The 17,125-nt window shown below is 62.4% G+C and overlaps 1 protein-coding gene across 3 annotated transcripts in view; it reads left to right on the top strand.

Annotated features, from left to right (window-relative positions):
• Positions 1–524: 524 nt before the first annotated feature.
• The window catches only part of IL6R (interleukin 6 receptor), a 39,364-nt gene continuing 22,763 nt past the window's right edge, over positions 525–17,125 (top strand). Inside the window, exons 1-3 of one of the 3 annotated variants that reach the window (XM_004780312.3) lie at positions 11,077–11,101; positions 11,557–11,679; positions 16,802–17,041. In XM_004780312.3, coding sequence (XP_004780369.2) covers positions 11,092–11,101; positions 11,557–11,679; positions 16,802–17,041 — 373 coding nt within the window. In that variant the 5' untranslated portion in view covers positions 11,077–11,091. Of the gene's footprint in view, positions 1,423–4,634; positions 5,270–11,076; positions 11,102–11,556; positions 11,680–16,801; positions 17,042–17,125 lie in introns of those variants that run through there. The other 2 variants (XM_045086850.1, XM_004780315.3) reach the window with 2 other exon arrangements.

Genomic DNA, 17,125 nt, shown 5'->3' with positions numbered 1-17,125 from the left:
CTGATCTGTGGGTGCAGCTGAAGGTGGCCAGGGGAAGCAGCTTCCGCCATGAGCTGAGACAGGGCCTGTGCCTGGTTCTGCGTCGCAGTGCTGATGGGCCTTCCCACGAGACCCAGGTGCATGGGGTCTGGGGCCTGCCTTCCAGAAGCTCTGTCCCTTCATGTCAGGGTCAGTCCACCCTGGGGCTCCAGTCAGGCCATGTGGGTTCCAGCTGTTTGGAAGCTAGATTTGGGGGAGGGTCAGCTTGAAGCCCAAAGCAGAAAAGCACATTCTAATTTGTAGTTGGTTTTCCAGAAATTTCTCCACCTAGACCTTATTTCAGGACTTTTTTCCTCTTTAAATGGAGCTCTGAGGCCCCCTATCAGGTCCAGAGGCCCCCGCCCACCCCACCCAGGAGCACAGGTGGGCCCTTTTGAAAAGTCCTTGTGGTTGCTCCTGAAAGCGAGGACCAGTTTCTATCTGTCAGGCGGGGAAGTCTCGCAGGTTCCGACCTCGGTGAACACCACCTCGGTGGACACCTGTGGCCCAGACCTGTGTCGGGGTGTCCATGTCGTCTCTGGGGTCATACAGATTTTGTTCTGTGCATAGGACAGGAGAACACAGTGAAAAGCCAGAGACTCGGAAATGCGATCAGAGACACAGCAGGAGAGGTCTGGGTGCGGACCGGGTCTGATGGGCCCCCCACAGCGCGCACCCCGGGGGGCAGGCGGGAGAGAGAACCGACCTTGACCACAGCGGGTCTTCCGACGCCCGAGCCTGAGGGGGGTCCGGTGGGGGAAGCCCGGGCCTCCGCGCTTTCCCGGGCTCCCCGGGCGCGTCCTCCGCGGAGCCCCCGCGCCGCCGGCGGCCTCGGGCTCTCGGGTGCGGCTCTGACAGCGCGATCCCCGCCTCGAAACCAAAATTCAAAACCGAGCGCGGCGCTCACTCCCCCGCGCTCCGCCGCACGGTGGGCAGAGCCGGGCCTGAGTCGCCGGAGCCGGGCCGGGGTCGCCGTGCGGACCGGCAGGTGCGGCGCTGCGGCCGGAAGCGGCCCCCGCGGTCGGCTGCGCGCGGAGCGGTTGCGCCACGCGCTCGGCTTTCGTAACAGCGCCCCGGGCCGGCGGGGGCCGCTCCTCCAGTGTCACAGGCGCCGGGACGGTCGGCGGCTCCGCGTCGTGCGCCCGCGGGAGCTGCCACCCAGCCGGGGCCGAGGGAGCGCGGGGACTCGCCGGGCGCCGTGCGCGGGCCCCCGGGGACCACGGCGCTGCCCTCGGGGCCCGGAGCCCGCTCGCCGCCCGCCGCCCGCCCCGCCCCGCCCCGCCGCCCCGGGAGCGCGGGGCCTCGGCCGTGGAGGAAGCATGCTGGCCCTGCGCTGCGCGCTGCTGACAGCCCTGCTGGCCGCGCCGGGGGCCGTCGTGGTCCCGGGGGACTGCCCCGCGCCGGGTAAGAGCTCCGCGCGCGCCTGCAGGGCGGGGGCGGCCGGCGGGAGGAAGGGGGGCGGCGCCCCTGTCCCGCGCCCACCCGCCGCTCGTGCGCCCCACCGCGTCCTGCGCCGTTGGCCGCGGAGGCCGCCGCGCTGCCCGCTGCCCCGGGCCCGGCGTGTTCTGGGAACGCCGCGTCCCGAGCCGCCTCCCTGCGCTCCCACGAGTCCTTAAAGGGCAGAGGTCCCAGCGGGGTTGGGGGTTGGGGGGGGCGCGGATCTCCCGCCCTGGGGTCCTGTGTACAGGACCGGCGGCTGTGGGGGCCGCGTGGCTGGCTCTGCCTCCCACCCCGCGCCCCGACCGCGAAGCGGCGGGTCCCGCTGCCCGCACTGGCCTCGGCAGACCCCGGCGCTGGGCGTTGAACCGGCCTGCGGAGGGCGGCTCGGCACACACGGGGCTCTCCTTCCAGAGAGGAGGGGCGAGGCGCAGGGCAGTGGGCCCTGCTGCTCCTGTTGCCTGTAATCAGCCCTTGGCAGCCAGGCCCTTCTGTGGGCCCTGGCAGCACGCCCAGCTGCGTGTCCAGGCTCTCCTCTAGCCCAGCGGCCACTGCTTCCCAAGAAGCTTATTTTAGGCTGCGAGGGCTTCTCTGAGGGGCAGCCTGCAGCTTTCTGGGAACCGAGGGCTCCTGTCCTGGGCAGAGATCCTCAGCCTGATCTCTCTGTCTAGAGAGGACGCCAGAGTCAGAGGCTGGGGAGTGGGCTGCCTTCTGGCTGGTGGTGCCCCTGGTGCTGGGCGGAGGGACCTAAAGGGGTTCCCTCTGTCAGTGCACACAGGGGACCCCTGCAGGGAGCAGTCACCATTGATTGGGGCCGCAGATACCATTCGCTTCTGTCCCTGTCCTCTGCTGGGTCTAAAATACACTTGGTGCCGGGGAGACAGGCTCACAGACGCTGGGAAGGGAGGTAGGCAGGCCCTTGGTGGAGGCCCAGGCTCCTGGGGCTCCAGTGCTGTATGTCCCCCCCAGAAGCAGAGCTGGGGCTGTTTGTGAGGAGGGGAGCTGAGTGCTGGGGCCAAAGGGGCCGACGGAAGGGAAGTGAGACCTGGGCTCATCCCATGGGGGTGCCAGAGGTCTGCAGGGTGGGGTGTGGTGGAGGCTTTGTGGTGTCTGTGATCTTCCCGGCCCCCTGCAAGGGGCTCCCTTGCTAGTGACTGTGCACCTCCCACCACGCCCCAGGGCACCTGTCTCAGGGGGATTCCTGCCTTGGCTCCTAAGAGGTTGTGGTCAGTCTCTGTTTGTGTGGTGGTCTCGAGGCCCAGACAGCCTAGGAAAGGCAGAACTGAGAGCTGGGGGAGGAAGTGAGAGCCCAGTTCAGAAGGAAAATGCAGAGAAGCAGAAAATACCCCGCTTTCCTCCCACGCCCACGCAGACTCGGCCCACAAGCTGGGGAGTAAAAGCGAAGATATTGTCCAGGAAGCAGGCAGCCGATGAGTGTGCATGTCCCGCCTCGGGGAGGAGAAGGGGCAACAGAGGCCGAGTTGGGCGAGAGGGGAAATCCGGTGGGTCTCGGGGCGGGGGCGGGGGGGCTCACACAGCCGGAGGCCTGCTTTCTCCGCAGTCAGAGGCTGCCCGCATGGCCGGGCTGAGGGCCCCGCTCAGGTACTTGCTGTCGGGGCCCTGCACGGCTGGGACTTAGGTGTTGGGTGTGGAAGGCCTGGACACGGGTGACTCAGGTTCCTGCCGCCTGCTGCAGAGTGCCACGGGGCACAGGCAAGCGCGTACAGCTGCCAGTGTCTCCAGAGTCCTGTCTGGGCGTCTGAACCTCCCTCGAGGCGCGTCTTCCTGCCGCAGCGCCTGCCTGCCCTAGCCTCACCCCTGTCGGGCCTCCCCAGCTGGGTGGTTTGGGTCTCGGTGTATCAGAGTTCGAGGCTGTGTTGGCTGGATTTTGGCCCCCACCCCAGATCCACTGCGGAGAGAGCTCTGGAAGCGGGGAGGGTCCCTTTCTACACTGGCCTGTGGTTCACTGGCCAGGATGGCAGGCTCCGGTGGTGCTCAGGCCGCTGAAGGCAGGCCCTCCGCCCTCTGGCTTCTGGTCCCCAGAAGTCTCTCCCCGCCTTGGCTCGGCCCTTGTTTATTTACTTGAGCAAACACGGAGGCCACGTAAAGCCCTGGGGGCCCGTGTGGGACCGGCCACCCAGACTCCACCCTAAAAGGAGCTTGAACATGGCCAAGAGTAAGTCCCTGAAAGGGACCGAGAAAGCCCAGCCGCCTGAGGCCTGGTGGTGCCAGCACCCTAAGGACAAACTGTCCGGAGGCGGGATGGTGCGGAGGAAGCCCCCGGGGACAGACCCCGGCCCACGGCTGCGGTGTGTGTGAGGGTCCCTGGGGCAGCCATGCGCTCTGCACTGTGCCCGCCTCCCCCTCACCCCGGCCGACCCGTGTGCCCCCGACCCAGCCCGTGTGCCCCCGTGCCAGCAGTCACTGGGCAGGTGTGGCTGCTCCATTTACACGAGCGACGGTGAAGTCAGGTCACAGCCACTGTCCTCCGTTGCTCAGCAGCGCCAGTGGCGTTCGCGTCCTGGACACAGAGAGTCTCCGTCACTGTGGGAAGTTATCCTGGGCGTGTGGCCCGGATGGAGGGGGGCTCGGGTTCTTCCCAAGCCTTCCTGCTGCGGCCAGCGCCCCCCGCCCGACCTCGTTTTCTCCACGGGGGGGCAGCTCAGCACCCCGGCTGTCTGCCCAGCGGTGCAAGTGGGGAGCCTTCTGTGAGGTTCCCTCCTGGAGCCTCATGTCCTCGTCTGGAAAATACAAGCAACAAACACCTACTGGCCGTAGTGAGGATGAAAGGAGAGAAGGTACGAAGGTACGGGAGAGTCAGTCTGCGGAGCTGACAGTCCGCGCGTTCGAGCAAACTGTTCTGTCGGCTGGTGTTCCCGACGCTGTTCTTAGAGCCGTGGATGCAAACATGAGCGAAACAGACCGAAGTCCCCGGCTCCCTGTGCTTCAGTTTGGAGACGAGAGTTAAATACGAGGACCCGTGGTTCCGCGATTGGGGGGGGCATGGGGGAGGGGAAACGAGCTGGGTAGTGGGGGACAGGGGACAAGCGGGGGAGGGCTGGGACTGTGTGCATGTGACAGGCCGTGGAGCTGGCCTTTCCGAGGGGAGGCTGTCCTGGAGAGGGTGACATGGGAAGGGGGCCCGAGGGAACCCAGTAGGGATCCCTCTCCGTCCCCCCGGGGAAGTTGCAGCCTGATGAGGCGGGCACCGAGGGCCTTGTAGGCTCTCGGGCAGAGGGCTCCATGGGGACACTTGGTGCCCCTTGGACACCAGTGGGGAAGCTGCCATCCAGGTAGGGTCTGTAAGAGAGTGCTTGAGGGCTGAGTGGGCGCTTCCTTTGGGTGTGGAATCCGTGATTCACTCTCTCCTCGGCCATGAGATCCCGCGAGGTCCATGGCCCTTGGCACGGTCGCTCTTGCCCAGTGTGCTGCTGGGTCTCCAGTGGGCCCTGCACTCCCACCTGCCCTCTGCCGGCTCTGCCTGTAGGGGTGGGGCCCTGAGTCCCTGCATCGGGGCTGTCCCTCTAGCCCCTGTGCTGTGTCCCTCCGCCTCCCAGCCGCCTTTCCTGAAGAGCACGCCTGCTCTTCCCTCCCTGCCCAGCGGCACGGCACGCCAGGGCCAGCCACATGCAGAGAAGCGCTGGCTTCTGCCCCAGGCCATGCGCTGGGCACACGGGACAGGCAGGGGGCGGGGGCAGGTTTTGTTGGAGGGGAAGATCAGGTCAGTTTGGGACATTTGGGAACGGAGACCTAGATCAGCCGTGGGAGACGTGGGAGTTGGAGTTTGGGAATGAGGACGGGGCCTGCGCCTGCGGTAGGTCCGCGGCAGCTGCCATTTCAGGCCTGGAGGGTGGCCAGCCTCACGCGTGCTGAGTGGAGCTGGGAGACAGGAGAGAAGTGGCCTGCGGAGCCTGCTCGGGCTGGCTGGGGAGGAGGGGACCGAGGGGGCAGACTGGTGACGTCGCAGGGGCCAGGAGTGTGGGGGTCTGGCAGCCCAGTGGGGACAGCTTGGGGAAGAGGAGGGAGCAGTCCTCCGTGTCCCACAGTGTCCCAGGGGGCAGGGGCTCAGGCCAGAGCGGGGCTGGGCCCCGACTGGTGTGCTTGGAAACAGGCAGGCCTTTGGTGACCTTCACAGGAGGAGTTGTGAGGCTGGAGGCCGGGGGCTGCCGGGAGGGTTCGTGAGAGCCCCGGCGGAGGGCAGCTGGCGCGGCGCGTAGGCTGCTCTGGAGGAGGTGAGCTGTAGACGGGGTAGGGCAGTGGGGTGCGCCTTCGCTGGAAAAGTGGGGCCAAGAAAAGGGATTTCTAGAAAGACAACAACTGTCCGCTCGCGTGCGTGCGGCTGCAAACGGTGGGGCACGTCGACGGAGGTGGGAGCTGTGGAAACCGTCCTCGAGTGGGCAAGAGGAGACAGAGGCTGAGAGGTTGTGGGCGCCCGAGATCACACAGCAAGGAAGTGACAGGCCTGGCTCTGAAGCCCGCTCTTTGCCCTAAACCACATGTGCTGCCGAGTCCGCCCCCGCCCGGCTGGAGGGGACCGTGATGCCAGGGTCACCTTCTCTCTTGCCAGCGCCCACATCAGAGGTCGAACAAGAGACGATGCCTTGGTGTGGCGGGAGGCGCCGCCGCCTCTTCAGTACTGAACGGTGCGGAAGGCCGCTCGCCAGCCTCCCAGTTTGGGGCAGGTCGTGTCCAGCCTCGGCAGGCAAGACTTGGACGCATAAGTGGGGCCTGTTGGATGTTACTGATGCCGGGAGCCCATTCGGACGGGAGGAGGGGTGGCTAGAGTCCGAGGACTCCCTTGCAGAAAAGCGGAGGCCACTGGGCCAGTGCCGACAAGAATTGCTGAGCCGCACTGGCGGCTCCATTGGTGAAGCGGCTTGGTTTCGGCTCGGGTTGGGGTCTTGAGCCCCGCGTTGGGCTCTATGCTCAGCGCAGCATCTGTTTGGGATTGTCCCCCCACACCCCCCATCTCCCAGCCCCGCTCTGCGCGTGCTGGTGCGCTCCCTCTCCTGGTATTTCCTGAGAGATCGCACGTCTGGAAAATAAGGCTGGGTTTTGTTTTTTTTTTTAAGATTTTATTTATTTATTTGACAGAGAGAGATCACAAGTAGGCAGAGAGGCAGGCAGAGAGAGAGAGAGGAGGAAGCAGGCTCCCTGCTGAGCAGAGAGCCCGATGCGGGACGAGATCCCAGGACCCTGAGATCATGACCTGAGCCGAAGGCAGCGGCTTAACCCACTGAGCCACCCAGGCGCCCAAGGCTGGGGTTTTAACCTTAATTACCGGATGTGAGCCTCACAACATCGTTTTGAATTGCGTCATCTTTTTATTTCCAATTTATGGATGGGAGAGTGGGGTGTGAGGACCCTGAGAAGCCCGAGGTCACGGAGCTCCTCAGTGCACCCTGTGCCCTGCGGCTGGAACTTGGCTCTGAGCCCTGGGCTGGCCTCACCAGTGCAGCCCTCGGACTAGGAAGGAACGGAAGGAACGCAGATTAAGAGCTCGGTGTCGCCTTACAAGCATAGAGGAGTCCTTCTCCCAGTCCCCTGGTGGGCACCTGATGTCAAGGCTGTGGGAGGACCCCTGTGGGTGAGCTGCCTGGGGCAGTCTGGGCCACGGGCCCTGGACGTCTGTAATTTCGAGAGCGCGCCCAGGCTGCACCTGTTCCGACCCCCAGCAGCAGTGAGCGAATGCCCCGTCTAGACCTTTGCCCAGAGTGTGTTACTAAACTAGCATCTACACAGAAAACGGAGTCTGTGTGGAATTAATTTGCATTTACTTTATCTGAGGGAGACTGGGTTTTCCATGTCTGAGACACATTTGCATCACCTGTTTCTCAACTTAAGAAGTGGGGGTTGTTGGTCTTTTTCTTACTGTTTACAGGAAGTCTTAATATATTAAGGAATTTAGGCTTTTATGATGTGATTTATGAATTTTTTCCCTGGTTTGTCAATCAGTGTTTTGACTTTTCCAGGGTGGGGGGGGATTGTGTTTGCCATGCTGATTTTTAAAAATGTAGTTGGGTTTATCAATCTCCACAGCTTCTAGGTGTTGTTTCATACTTAATAAGATCTTCCTTTTGCCAATATTATCTTAAAAGATTATCCCCACCCCTGCTTGAAGAGGTTTTTCTATTTAAATATTTGATCCATTCTGAGTTCATAGACTGAGGCATGAGGTGTGGCTCTGTTTTTCCCCAGTTATAACCTAATGTCCCTTTTCAGTTTAGTGAAAATCATTTCCCCCCAGTGCTGGTTTTTAATTTATTTATTAATTTAGTTAGAGTGGGGAGGGGCAGAAAGGGGGAGAGAGTGTTTGCAGACGCCCTGCTGCGTGCAGAGTGTCCGAGCTCACACTCCGACCCCCAGAGCAAGCACGACCCCGGGGGCATTCCGGAGTGGATCCCTCAGCCCGGGAGCCAGCCGGACGCCCTTGCCTCACTGAGTTTGCAGGGCACCTCTCAGGTCTGCCAGATGCCTAAATGCTTGGGTTTCCCCTGCTTCTGGGTGTGGTGAGCAGTTGGGCCCGGGTTTGATTCCAGGCTCATCCCTGGCCCAGACTGTCCTGCTGGGAGGGGTGGGGGGAAGGCCTGGGATAGGGCCTTGGCTGAGCCAACACTCAGACTGAGCCGCCCTTTTTTTTTTTTTTTTTTTAATTTATTGGACTGAGAGATCACAAGCAGGCAGAGAGGCAGGCAGAGCTGGGGGGGAAGCAGGCTCCCCGCAGAGCCGAGAGCCCGGTGACAATGAGATCAGGACGGAGCCGAAGGCAGAGGCTTAACCCACTGAGCCTCCCAGGCGCCCAGTAAGAGATTGTGGTAGATACACATCAGAGGGATCAGCTCAGCCGTTCTAAAGTGTGCGGTTCGTCAGTGCGCACTAAGCGAGCTCTGGTGATTGTCGTTTCTGAGCCATTTCTAGTTTTTCCATGACTTGAGTCTGTTCGGGGCGCCCTGTGCTGCTTCCCTGGCGGCCCTTCTAGGGCGCTGGAAGGTTTGGCGGGGCTCGCCCCCTCTCCTTCCTCCCCGCCTCATTCTCGACGGCGGCCCTTGCTCACTTTCGAGGCGGCCTGTCTGGCTCTAAAACGGTCCCGACGGGATTTTTCACGAGGGTCAGGTGGGATTTGCAGGTTGCTGTAGGGCCGCGTCCTTCCCGGGGACCCGGGGTGAGCCGGAGGGACGTGTGCGCGGGGGAGGTGCGGGCGCGCGGGCGCGGGGGTGAGGGAGGTGCGCGCGCCCGGGTTGGTGCGCGCGGGCGCGTGACCTCGGCCCTAGCTCAGGCCGCGCTGGGACCGCGGGAGCCCACGTCGGGGCCTGCATGACAGACCAGAGCGCCGGGCGCGGAAGGGCAGCTTCGTGCACGTTCGCGGAGCGCGTGGCCAGCCGTGGGGCGAGGGACAGGACGCGGTCAGCCCGCCAGCCCCACCGCAGCGCCTCCAGCCACGCCGTCGCCCCCCGCCCCCCCAGGGCAGGCTCCTGGCTGACCACCGAGGCTGCCTTCAGAGATGGGAACGACTGTGTTTAGGGCGGGGGAAGGGGGGCAGCCGAGGGGTGGACACGACTTGTCCCGGCCACCCTACCCACGGGCCCCAGCCGGCCTGCCGCAGCCCCCACGGGGGGCTCTGGGCCGGCATCCCCAGCCCAGCCCCTTTCTGTCCAGAGGCAGAGACAGTCTCAGTGGGCCTCTGGGGCCTTCGGGCTGTTTGCCCTGTTTGGTATCTTTTCGTCCAACTAGGTGATAACCTCGGAGAGGTGACCTGGCCAGACCCTCCTGGCTGGGCCTGCGGATTCCCTGAGAGGCCCCGGGGGCGGGAGGACATGTTTCCCCCTGGAGCCAGTCACCACGCAGGTCTGAGCGCACCTCCTTTGTATGGGAGAGAGGAGCCTCCTCTCTCCCCCCAGGCAGGGTGTAGTCCACGGTGCGGAGCCAAGGTCAATACCAACTCTGCCAAAGACAAGGCCGATAGGAGCAGGTACAGCTCCGCAAACAGGAGAGAGGAGGGGCGGGCTGCCCGCGGAGGTCAGGGTGTGGGGCGGGGCCGGCGGCTGAGTTCCAGGAGGAGGCGGGGCCTCTCCCCGGGACCCGCGAACTTTAGCCTTTAGGCACGTGAACGGGTGACTTGGTGGGGGGGGGAGTGTGTGTGTGTGTCTGTGTGTGTGTCCGTCCGTCCCCTACAAGCTGCTGCCCTAGGGAAGGTCAGGGTTGGGCCCTAGTCCAGCCGGCCAGTGTGCCCGGGGAGGCCTGCTCCCCTCTGGTCCCTCACACCCGGGACTCCCTTCCTGAGCTGCTGTGGTGGGTGGAAAGGCAGGAAGTGACAGGTGACAGGTGGCCGGCAGCCCAGAAAGGGGGAGCTGGGGGGAGCCCAGAGAGGCACGTGTCCCAGGGGAGAGAGACCCTTGTCCAGACAGACCTGGAGCCCATGCTGTTTGAATTTGGCAGGTTCCCGAACTTGGGTGCCTGGGTCGCCCTGCAGGACGAGCTTCCCTGCCTGGCAGTTGGGAGGAGCGGCAGGCCCCGGAGAGCTGACGCTCTTGACGGCTAACAGCGATTACAACGGGTGGTCCGGAGAGCTGCTTCGGGGGGTAGATGAGAGCACTGGGGACGTATTCTAGGCAACCCCCCCCACCCCCGGACCAAATTCTGCGTTTGGATACAGGGACCTGCGCCCTCTTGGATACTTTGCCTCGGCCACTGCCTTCAGTTGAAGGCCTTTATTGCTGAGAAGGAACCTGGTTTCTCAGTGACCTGCCTGAAACCCCAGGGCCCCTGTAGCCTGAGAAATTGGAGTCTGTTCTGCGGTGCCAGGGGGGCCCTGACAGCCAGACCTGAGTCCCTGCTCAGCCTCCAGGGCCCTGGGATCGGCAGGCGCGCCCGTGCTCGGTGGCCACGGGCTGCGTGGCGAGCTCACCACTTACATAAGCAGGGCTGGGAAGCTGAACTTGTTTCTGCTGGCAGCGGCAGCAGAGAGGGCCGTGGCAGAGTTGAGAAATATGTCTCCATGTGCATGTTTTTCTGATTGTTGACATTTGTGAGTTTACTTGAAGAGGAAAAGAAGGAGGGAAGCAGCAGAGCTGTTCGGGTTTTTGGCACCCAACCTGAGGTCCGGAACGAGGAGGGGCCCCATTTCCCAGAGCTGTGGGGCAGCGTCCCAGAGAGTGGGGTGGCCGGGGCCTGAGGGGCCTGCAGGCGTGGGGCTGTTTGCCGGGGGGTCACTGCTCTCGAGGACGGGGCGCAGGCAGGTTGTGGGAGCGCCCATCCCTTGGAGCTTTCCAGGGAGAGGAGCAGTGTTGGTCCGCAGGCTCTGGGGTGTGTCTGTCAACTCTCTCCAAACCAAAGTCATCCACTCTTAGGATGATAAACCTGTTGATGGATGACTTGTTTTCAGGCTGGTATTGTCCGAGGTCAGCAGACCGAGAGAGACGCGCTTCCTGACCCGTGAGAGCTGATGAGTCCACATGGACAGATGCTGGGGGCAGGAGTGGGGTCTGAAGGCTTGCTTTACAGTCCAACGGGGGCTTGGCCAGTGGCTCTGTGAGGAGCCCAAGGTTGCCTGAGAATTGTGGTGAGATGAGGGTGGGGGGTGGGGTGGACTCGGGCTTCCTGTCCCTTCCCCGTGGGGCTGCCCCTAATCCTGGATGCATGGTTTCTGGTAAGTGGTGGGCCAGCCCTGATGCTGAGGACGGGGGCCTTCCGGGGGGGTGTTGCTGGGAGGCTTGTTTTCTGGAGTGGACATCTCCGGTTTCAGTCCCCGGGGATGTGCTTTTGTCCCCTGTGGGCCCATTGCCTTCGCAGGAAGCTGGGGTGCGGGGTCTGCCGTCCTGCTTTGGACGCCAGCCTGCGGAGGAGCGAAAGAGGCTCCCGGTCCTCCAGTGCCGCCTGCTGTCCCCTGCCTCCGTGGTGCTTGGTACTGGGGCCTGGGGGACAGCAGGCTCGTTCTCCAGGTGATGGGAGGGTGAATAGAAGGAAGGCACAGTCTGGCTCCTTTTGGGGTTGGGCTGGGGGCTTTGGGCCTGTGCCCTTCTGTCCGCAGAGGCTAGTCTCACCCTCGAGGGCCCCCTGACCACCCGTCCTCTGTGGGCTTTCGCTTTCTGGTGCTCTTTCCAGTTGTTCCCCCATCAGAGCTCCAGTTGCTGCGGCCCCAGTGCTCAGACCCCAACTCCGATCCCCCATCCCCGGATCCCTCAGTGCGCTGGGGACAGCTCCAGACGGCCGGTGGTACAGGCAGCGGTGAGTTCCCTGCAGGGCGTTGAGGGGTCTGAGGTGCCGCCGTGGACAGTGGTGGCGACTGTCTGTGCTGCCCCGGCGAGGGCTTCCGGCCTGGCCTGTGGTGGCACCCAGACGCCCTCTGTTCTCCGGGGCCGGGTGCAGGCTTGCAGCCCTGCCCACAGACCGCTGGGCTGTGGCTCTGCCCCGCGTGCTCTCGGGTCGGTGCTGGAGTGCGGGGGCCGCCCCCTCCGTGCTGCCCCTCGCCCAGCGCCCAGCGTCTGAGTGAAGGCCAGGAGGTGCATCTGGAGGCATGGCGGCGCCCCAGGGGCCGTGCAGGGCCACTCCGCTCCCTCATTCAGGGAGTCCTGCTTGGGGAGGGGCCTGCTTGCTGGGGGGCGCTGGCTGGGCAGACGGGGAGGAGCCGTGACCTCGAGCAGACAGGGGTCTGGCCGGCAGAGCTGAGGGCCTGGGCTGTAGAGCCCAGCAGAGGCGACAAGGGACAGAGCGTAGAGCCCAGGGGTGGGCGAACCCTCTGTGACCCAGAGGGACTTGTCCTGAGGAGCCCGCGCTCTCGCTCCCCGTCCCCTTGTGTTCTGCCTCTCGTCCCTCCTCCTCCTGAGGCAGAGCAGCTTGGAGAGGCCCAGGCTGTGCAGCTCCTCTGTTTTAAATGCGCAGTACTGGTTCTGAGAACCACGCGGCTTACAGATCTAAAATCTGCAAGAAGGTTGAAGGCAGAGACAGAAGTCACTTTCCGGCCCGCCCTCTGGAGAGGCGGGCCGGGCTGAGCGGGGCCAGCACTTCCTCCCTGCAGAGAGCTGGGCCGAGGCCGGCTCGGAGGGGGGTGGAGGTCCCCGTGGAGCAGGGTGAGGGCCGGAGGGACGGCCCTGCCCGCCCTGGCTTCAGCTCCCTTATTGTCTTGCCCTCTCTCCTGGCTGAGTATTTGACCAGCCTGCACAGAGTGTTTTCAGAAGCGAAGCTGACAAAGTGTTCTTCACAGGTTCTAGAAGAAACAGTTTGCACGCTTTTTTTTTTTTTTTTGAGGGGCCCTCTGTGCTCGCTGCAGGACTTGAACCCGCAGATCGAGAGTTGCCTGCTCTACCAACTGAGCCGGCCCGGCGCCCCCAAAAGAGACGCATTTGGAAGAAGGGCCGGGACAGGCAATAGTTGCCAATGGGTGGTTTATAATTAATCATTCCCTGTTTAAAAAAAATGGTGACTCAGTTTTAAAGACTCAGAAAACCATTACTCAAGCGACTTGGCAGAGGGAGTGGCCATCAGGTTGCTCCCCAGCTCTGCTTTTGTGGATGAGAAAAAAAGCCTTTTTCTTTGCTCTTTCTCGAGCTGCCCCAGTGCTGTGGGCATTGTTAGAGCAGGGAGGGAGGGACCGGCTGGTCACCACACACGGAGGCAGCTTCCGGGCCAACCTGGGGCAGGGAAGTGGGCAGAGAAGCGAGTCTCCTGGAACTGGCAAGTGCAGAAGCAGCACAGAGCTCCCTCTGGCTCCAGGAGGAGCGTCCCTATCTAGGGCGGGGTCAGCGTTGGCCCCAGACCACTGTGTCATCTCTGACGAGCTCTCTTGGCTGTTTCCAGTGGGGAGGCCCTGTCCCTGTGGGTCCCTCTCCAGCACCCTGCATTAGACATGTATTAAGCACCTACTGAGTTCTCTGATGAATGTCTCCGTCACGGCTGGGGATGGGAGCCGTGCCCTGTGAAAGTGTCAGTGGAAGGAGGAGCCCTGTGCGGACCTTCCCGCAGCCACCCCAGCCACCCGTGTCTGTCTGTCCTGTCTGTGGCGCTCTGGTGCCTGGTGAGGTCGGATTTCTGCTCATCAGCTGAAGGGGGGATTGGGAAGGTCAGCCCCGACCTGCGTGGTCCTCCGGCGGTTTCCGCGTCTTGGTTCCTGCAGCGGTGGTACCTTGCGCACAAGTGTCACATCTGTGTTAACTCTCATCCGAGAGCTGCCTTATCAGGTGGAAAACAGAGAAGCCAAAATGTGGACATGGTGATCAGACACGTTGGATGGTAAAAATAAAATCTTAAAAATAATGAACAAAAGACAGCAGGCCTGGGGGCTCCATCGATAGGGCACGTGGCTTGATCTCAGGGCTGTGAGTTCAAGTCCCACCTTGGATATAGAGGTTACTACAAAAAAATCTCCAGGGGCACCTGGGTAGCTCAGTGAGTTAAAGCCTCTGCCTTCAGCTCAGGTTATGATCTTAGGGTCCACCTCGGGCTCTCTGCTCAGCGGGGGGCCTGCTTCCCTTCCCCCTGCCCCCGCCTGCCTCTCTGCCTACCTGTGATCTCTGTCTGTCAAATGAATAAGATCTTAAAAAAAAAAATCTCCAAAAAAAGAAGCGTTGGGTGGGTCTTCTAAACATAGCTTCATCGGGCACAGACGGAAGTCATTGTGGACTCTGGGCCAGACGCGTCCATGAGGTGCCCACTGGCGTCCGCACCCTCGGCTGCGTGTTCAGTCATGGAGGAACAGGACACACGTGACACACATGCGGGGACCAGCGGCCCCACTCCGGAGAGTCCTGCGCAGATGACCAGGAGCACATGGGAGGGAGCTGAAGCTGATAGCCGCACTCTGATACGGCAGACGTGGGAAGCCCCCAGCCCTCTCTGGGCGGGAGAACCACAGTGGGGGGTATCGCAGGCAGGAGGAGGGTGAGCTGCGGCTGCTCCTGGATGAGTCCCGGACCCGTCATGAATGACGCAGCAGACTGCGTGCGGACCTCCTATAGAAAGCTTCCAAATCAATCAAGGCCCAGAACAAATTAGGGGTCTGTGTGCAGCGAACCTATTTTTAACAGTAAAGACGGTTTACACCCAAACCAGGACACTGCCAAGGCAGGGCGCATTCGGGCGGTGGCTGTGCGTGCGCTGGGGCTCTCATGGTGGGACGTGTGCTCCCGTGGGTGCGGGCCGTATTTTGCAGCGGCTTCAGAAACAGCGTCTGACCGTTACCGAGGGCCCCACATGCAGGGTGTGCTGTGGCTCGGGCTTCTAGAGCCGTCTGGGCAGGGAGGCACCCTCAGGGGACCCGGGCTTCCAGGGGCTGGGTTGTGCTGCTGTTGGGGAAGCCTGGTTCCCGAGTCCCCGTTCTGCAGTGGGGAATGCATCTCCTGTCTCGAGGACAGGGTCTTTCTGCTGCCAGACGGTGTCCTCCTCCCTGGGGTCCTTCTGGAATATTTGCGGGATGTAGGTCAGAGAGGGAGGAGAAATCAAGGCCGTGGGGTCTAACGAACCAGCCTGAATGGCCCTCCCTGCACGGTGAGATTCGACTGTTTTTCCAGAGTCCAAAGCTCTGGTGAAGAAACCCGGTGAGGACCGGTGGCTACCCTGCCCCTGTCCCTATCCCCGAGTGGCCAGCCTCCGGGTAGAGGGTGCTGGGGAGGGGCGGGTCAAGCTCCAAGGGGTGAAGTGAGGAGGGCTCTTGAAGGCTGTGCCGTGTCCAGCCGTCACTCTGGGCGTGCTCTCCAGCTGGGGGTCTCGCTGAGCCTTAGTCCCTCTGTCTGCCACCTTAGATGTGGTGGAGCCGGAAGGACAGCCTGCCAAGTGGGACATGAGCTCCTCCTCCCCAGAGGAAGGCTTAGCGGGTCAGACCCGTTGATGCTGGCTCTTCAGGCCGGGAGCTGGGGGAAGGTGAGGCCAGTTCCTGCCAGGCGTTTCCTAAATCTTGGGCAGGATTTATTGCTGCTGCTCGCTCACAGATGGTTGGAAGGGCCAAGTATGCTTTTATTTTTTTTTATTAAAGATTTTATTTATTAATTTGAGAGAGAGAGAGGACAAGAGGGGAGAAGGTCCGAGGGAGAAGCCGACTCCCATGGAGCCGGGAGCCCGATGCGGGACTCGATCCCGGGACTCCAGGATCATGGCCTGAGCTGAAGGCAGTTGCCCAACCGACTGAGCCACCCAGGCACCCCCAAGTGTGCTTAATAAGAAAAATGGCTGTATTTCCTGGCTTCGATTCCCCTAGCTGGGTGGACGCGTTGAGTTAATTGGTTGACTAATTTTATCTCTAATTCTGAGACTCCGTTAACCTATACTGAAGGAAGTTCACCTGTTCTTTAATTTTCAGTATTCTTTCTCTTGCGTCGCACATACATGATACTTATCAGGAGGAGGGGGCACATTTGCTCTTTTTTACCTTCCGATTTGCTCCCGAGGATAAAAACCGCATTGTCCTGCAGGTTTCGTAGGCAGGAGTGGGTCCCCGGAGAGCGGGGCCGCCCCGCCGCTGCGCCGCCTCCTGACGCCCGCGCGTCTGACCGCGTGTGGAAGGGTCCCCTGCTGGCCTGGGAGTCCCGGTGCGGCCCTGCGCTGGCTAAGCAGCTGGGTGTGGGCGTTCGCTTGTCCGGCGGCCCCTGTCGTGTGCCAGGCAGTGGGCTGGGCCCGGACACGGAGCAGAGCAGAGCCCAGGCTGGCTATTCCTGTGGCGTTAGAGTCTTGGAGGGTAGACGGGGGCAGATGTGGTGACCCTGTGGCAGCGGGTGGGGTCCGGGCAAGGAAGGGGGCGCCGGTGGGGACCTGACCCAGCGGGGGGTGAGGGAAGGCCTGGGCTGGGCGGTATGGAGACCTGACGGAGAAGGTCATGGGGAGCAGCGGTGGGGCTCCGGACCCTCGAGGGGCTCACGGAGAGGTGAGGCCTGCGAGCGTTGGGGCGGGTGGTGGAAGACCCTGGGCGCCAGGCCTCGTGCTCGGAATTCATGCTGTGGACAGGGGCAGGCCCCTGAGGGTTTTCTCTTTCCTTTTCTTAAAAATTCATTTATTTTTTTTCTTCACTTATACATTTAAAAAATATTTTATTTATTACTTATTTTTAAATCCTTTACTCACTTGGAGGGGAGAGGCAGAGGGAGAAGCAGATTCTTTGCTGAGCCAGGGACATGGGTCTCCATCCCAGGACCCCGGGACCATGACCTGAGCCAAAGACGCTTCACCTACGGCGCCCCTTCACCTACGGAGCCCCCCAGGCGTCCCGAGGGTTTTCCGATCAGAGGAGTCAGGGGGCTTCCCGAGGTCCCTGGGGGACTGTGGCTGGGACCAGTGGTTGGGCTACAGAGGCGTGACTTCCCGGAGCAGAAGCAAAGCCCTTCTTGGCTGCTGTGGGCTTACCGAGCGTCCTCTCCCTCCACAGAGGTGGCGAGCGGTGCGGTGACCAGCCTGCCTGGGGCCAGCGTGACCCTGACCTGCCCGGGCGGGGAGCCGGGAGATGACGCCACCGTTCACTGGCAGCCCGTGGCCGGCTCCCCGCAGGGCAGCTGGGCTGCTGTGGGAAGAAGGCTGCTTCTGAGGTCCGTGCAGCTCAGCGACTCTGGAAACTATTCCTGTTACCAGGATGGCCGCCTGGCCGGAACCGTGCATTTGCTGGTGGACGGTGAGTTGGGAGCTCAGAGTGCGAGGGGATGGGTCCCAGCTGTCCCTTTAAATGCCTGACAAAATCAGGAAGGATCCACTGCCA

Source organism: Mustela putorius, unplaced genomic scaffold, assembly GCF_011764305.1.
Source record: "Mustela putorius furo isolate JIRA1106 unplaced genomic scaffold, ASM1176430v1.1 tig00000997_pilon_pilon_pilon, whole genome shotgun sequence".
In the NCBI taxonomy this organism is placed as follows: Eukaryota; Metazoa; Chordata; class Mammalia; order Carnivora; family Mustelidae; genus Mustela; species Mustela putorius.
The sequence above is the reverse complement of the archived record's forward strand: the minus strand, read 5'-3'. Positions and strand labels throughout refer to the sequence as shown.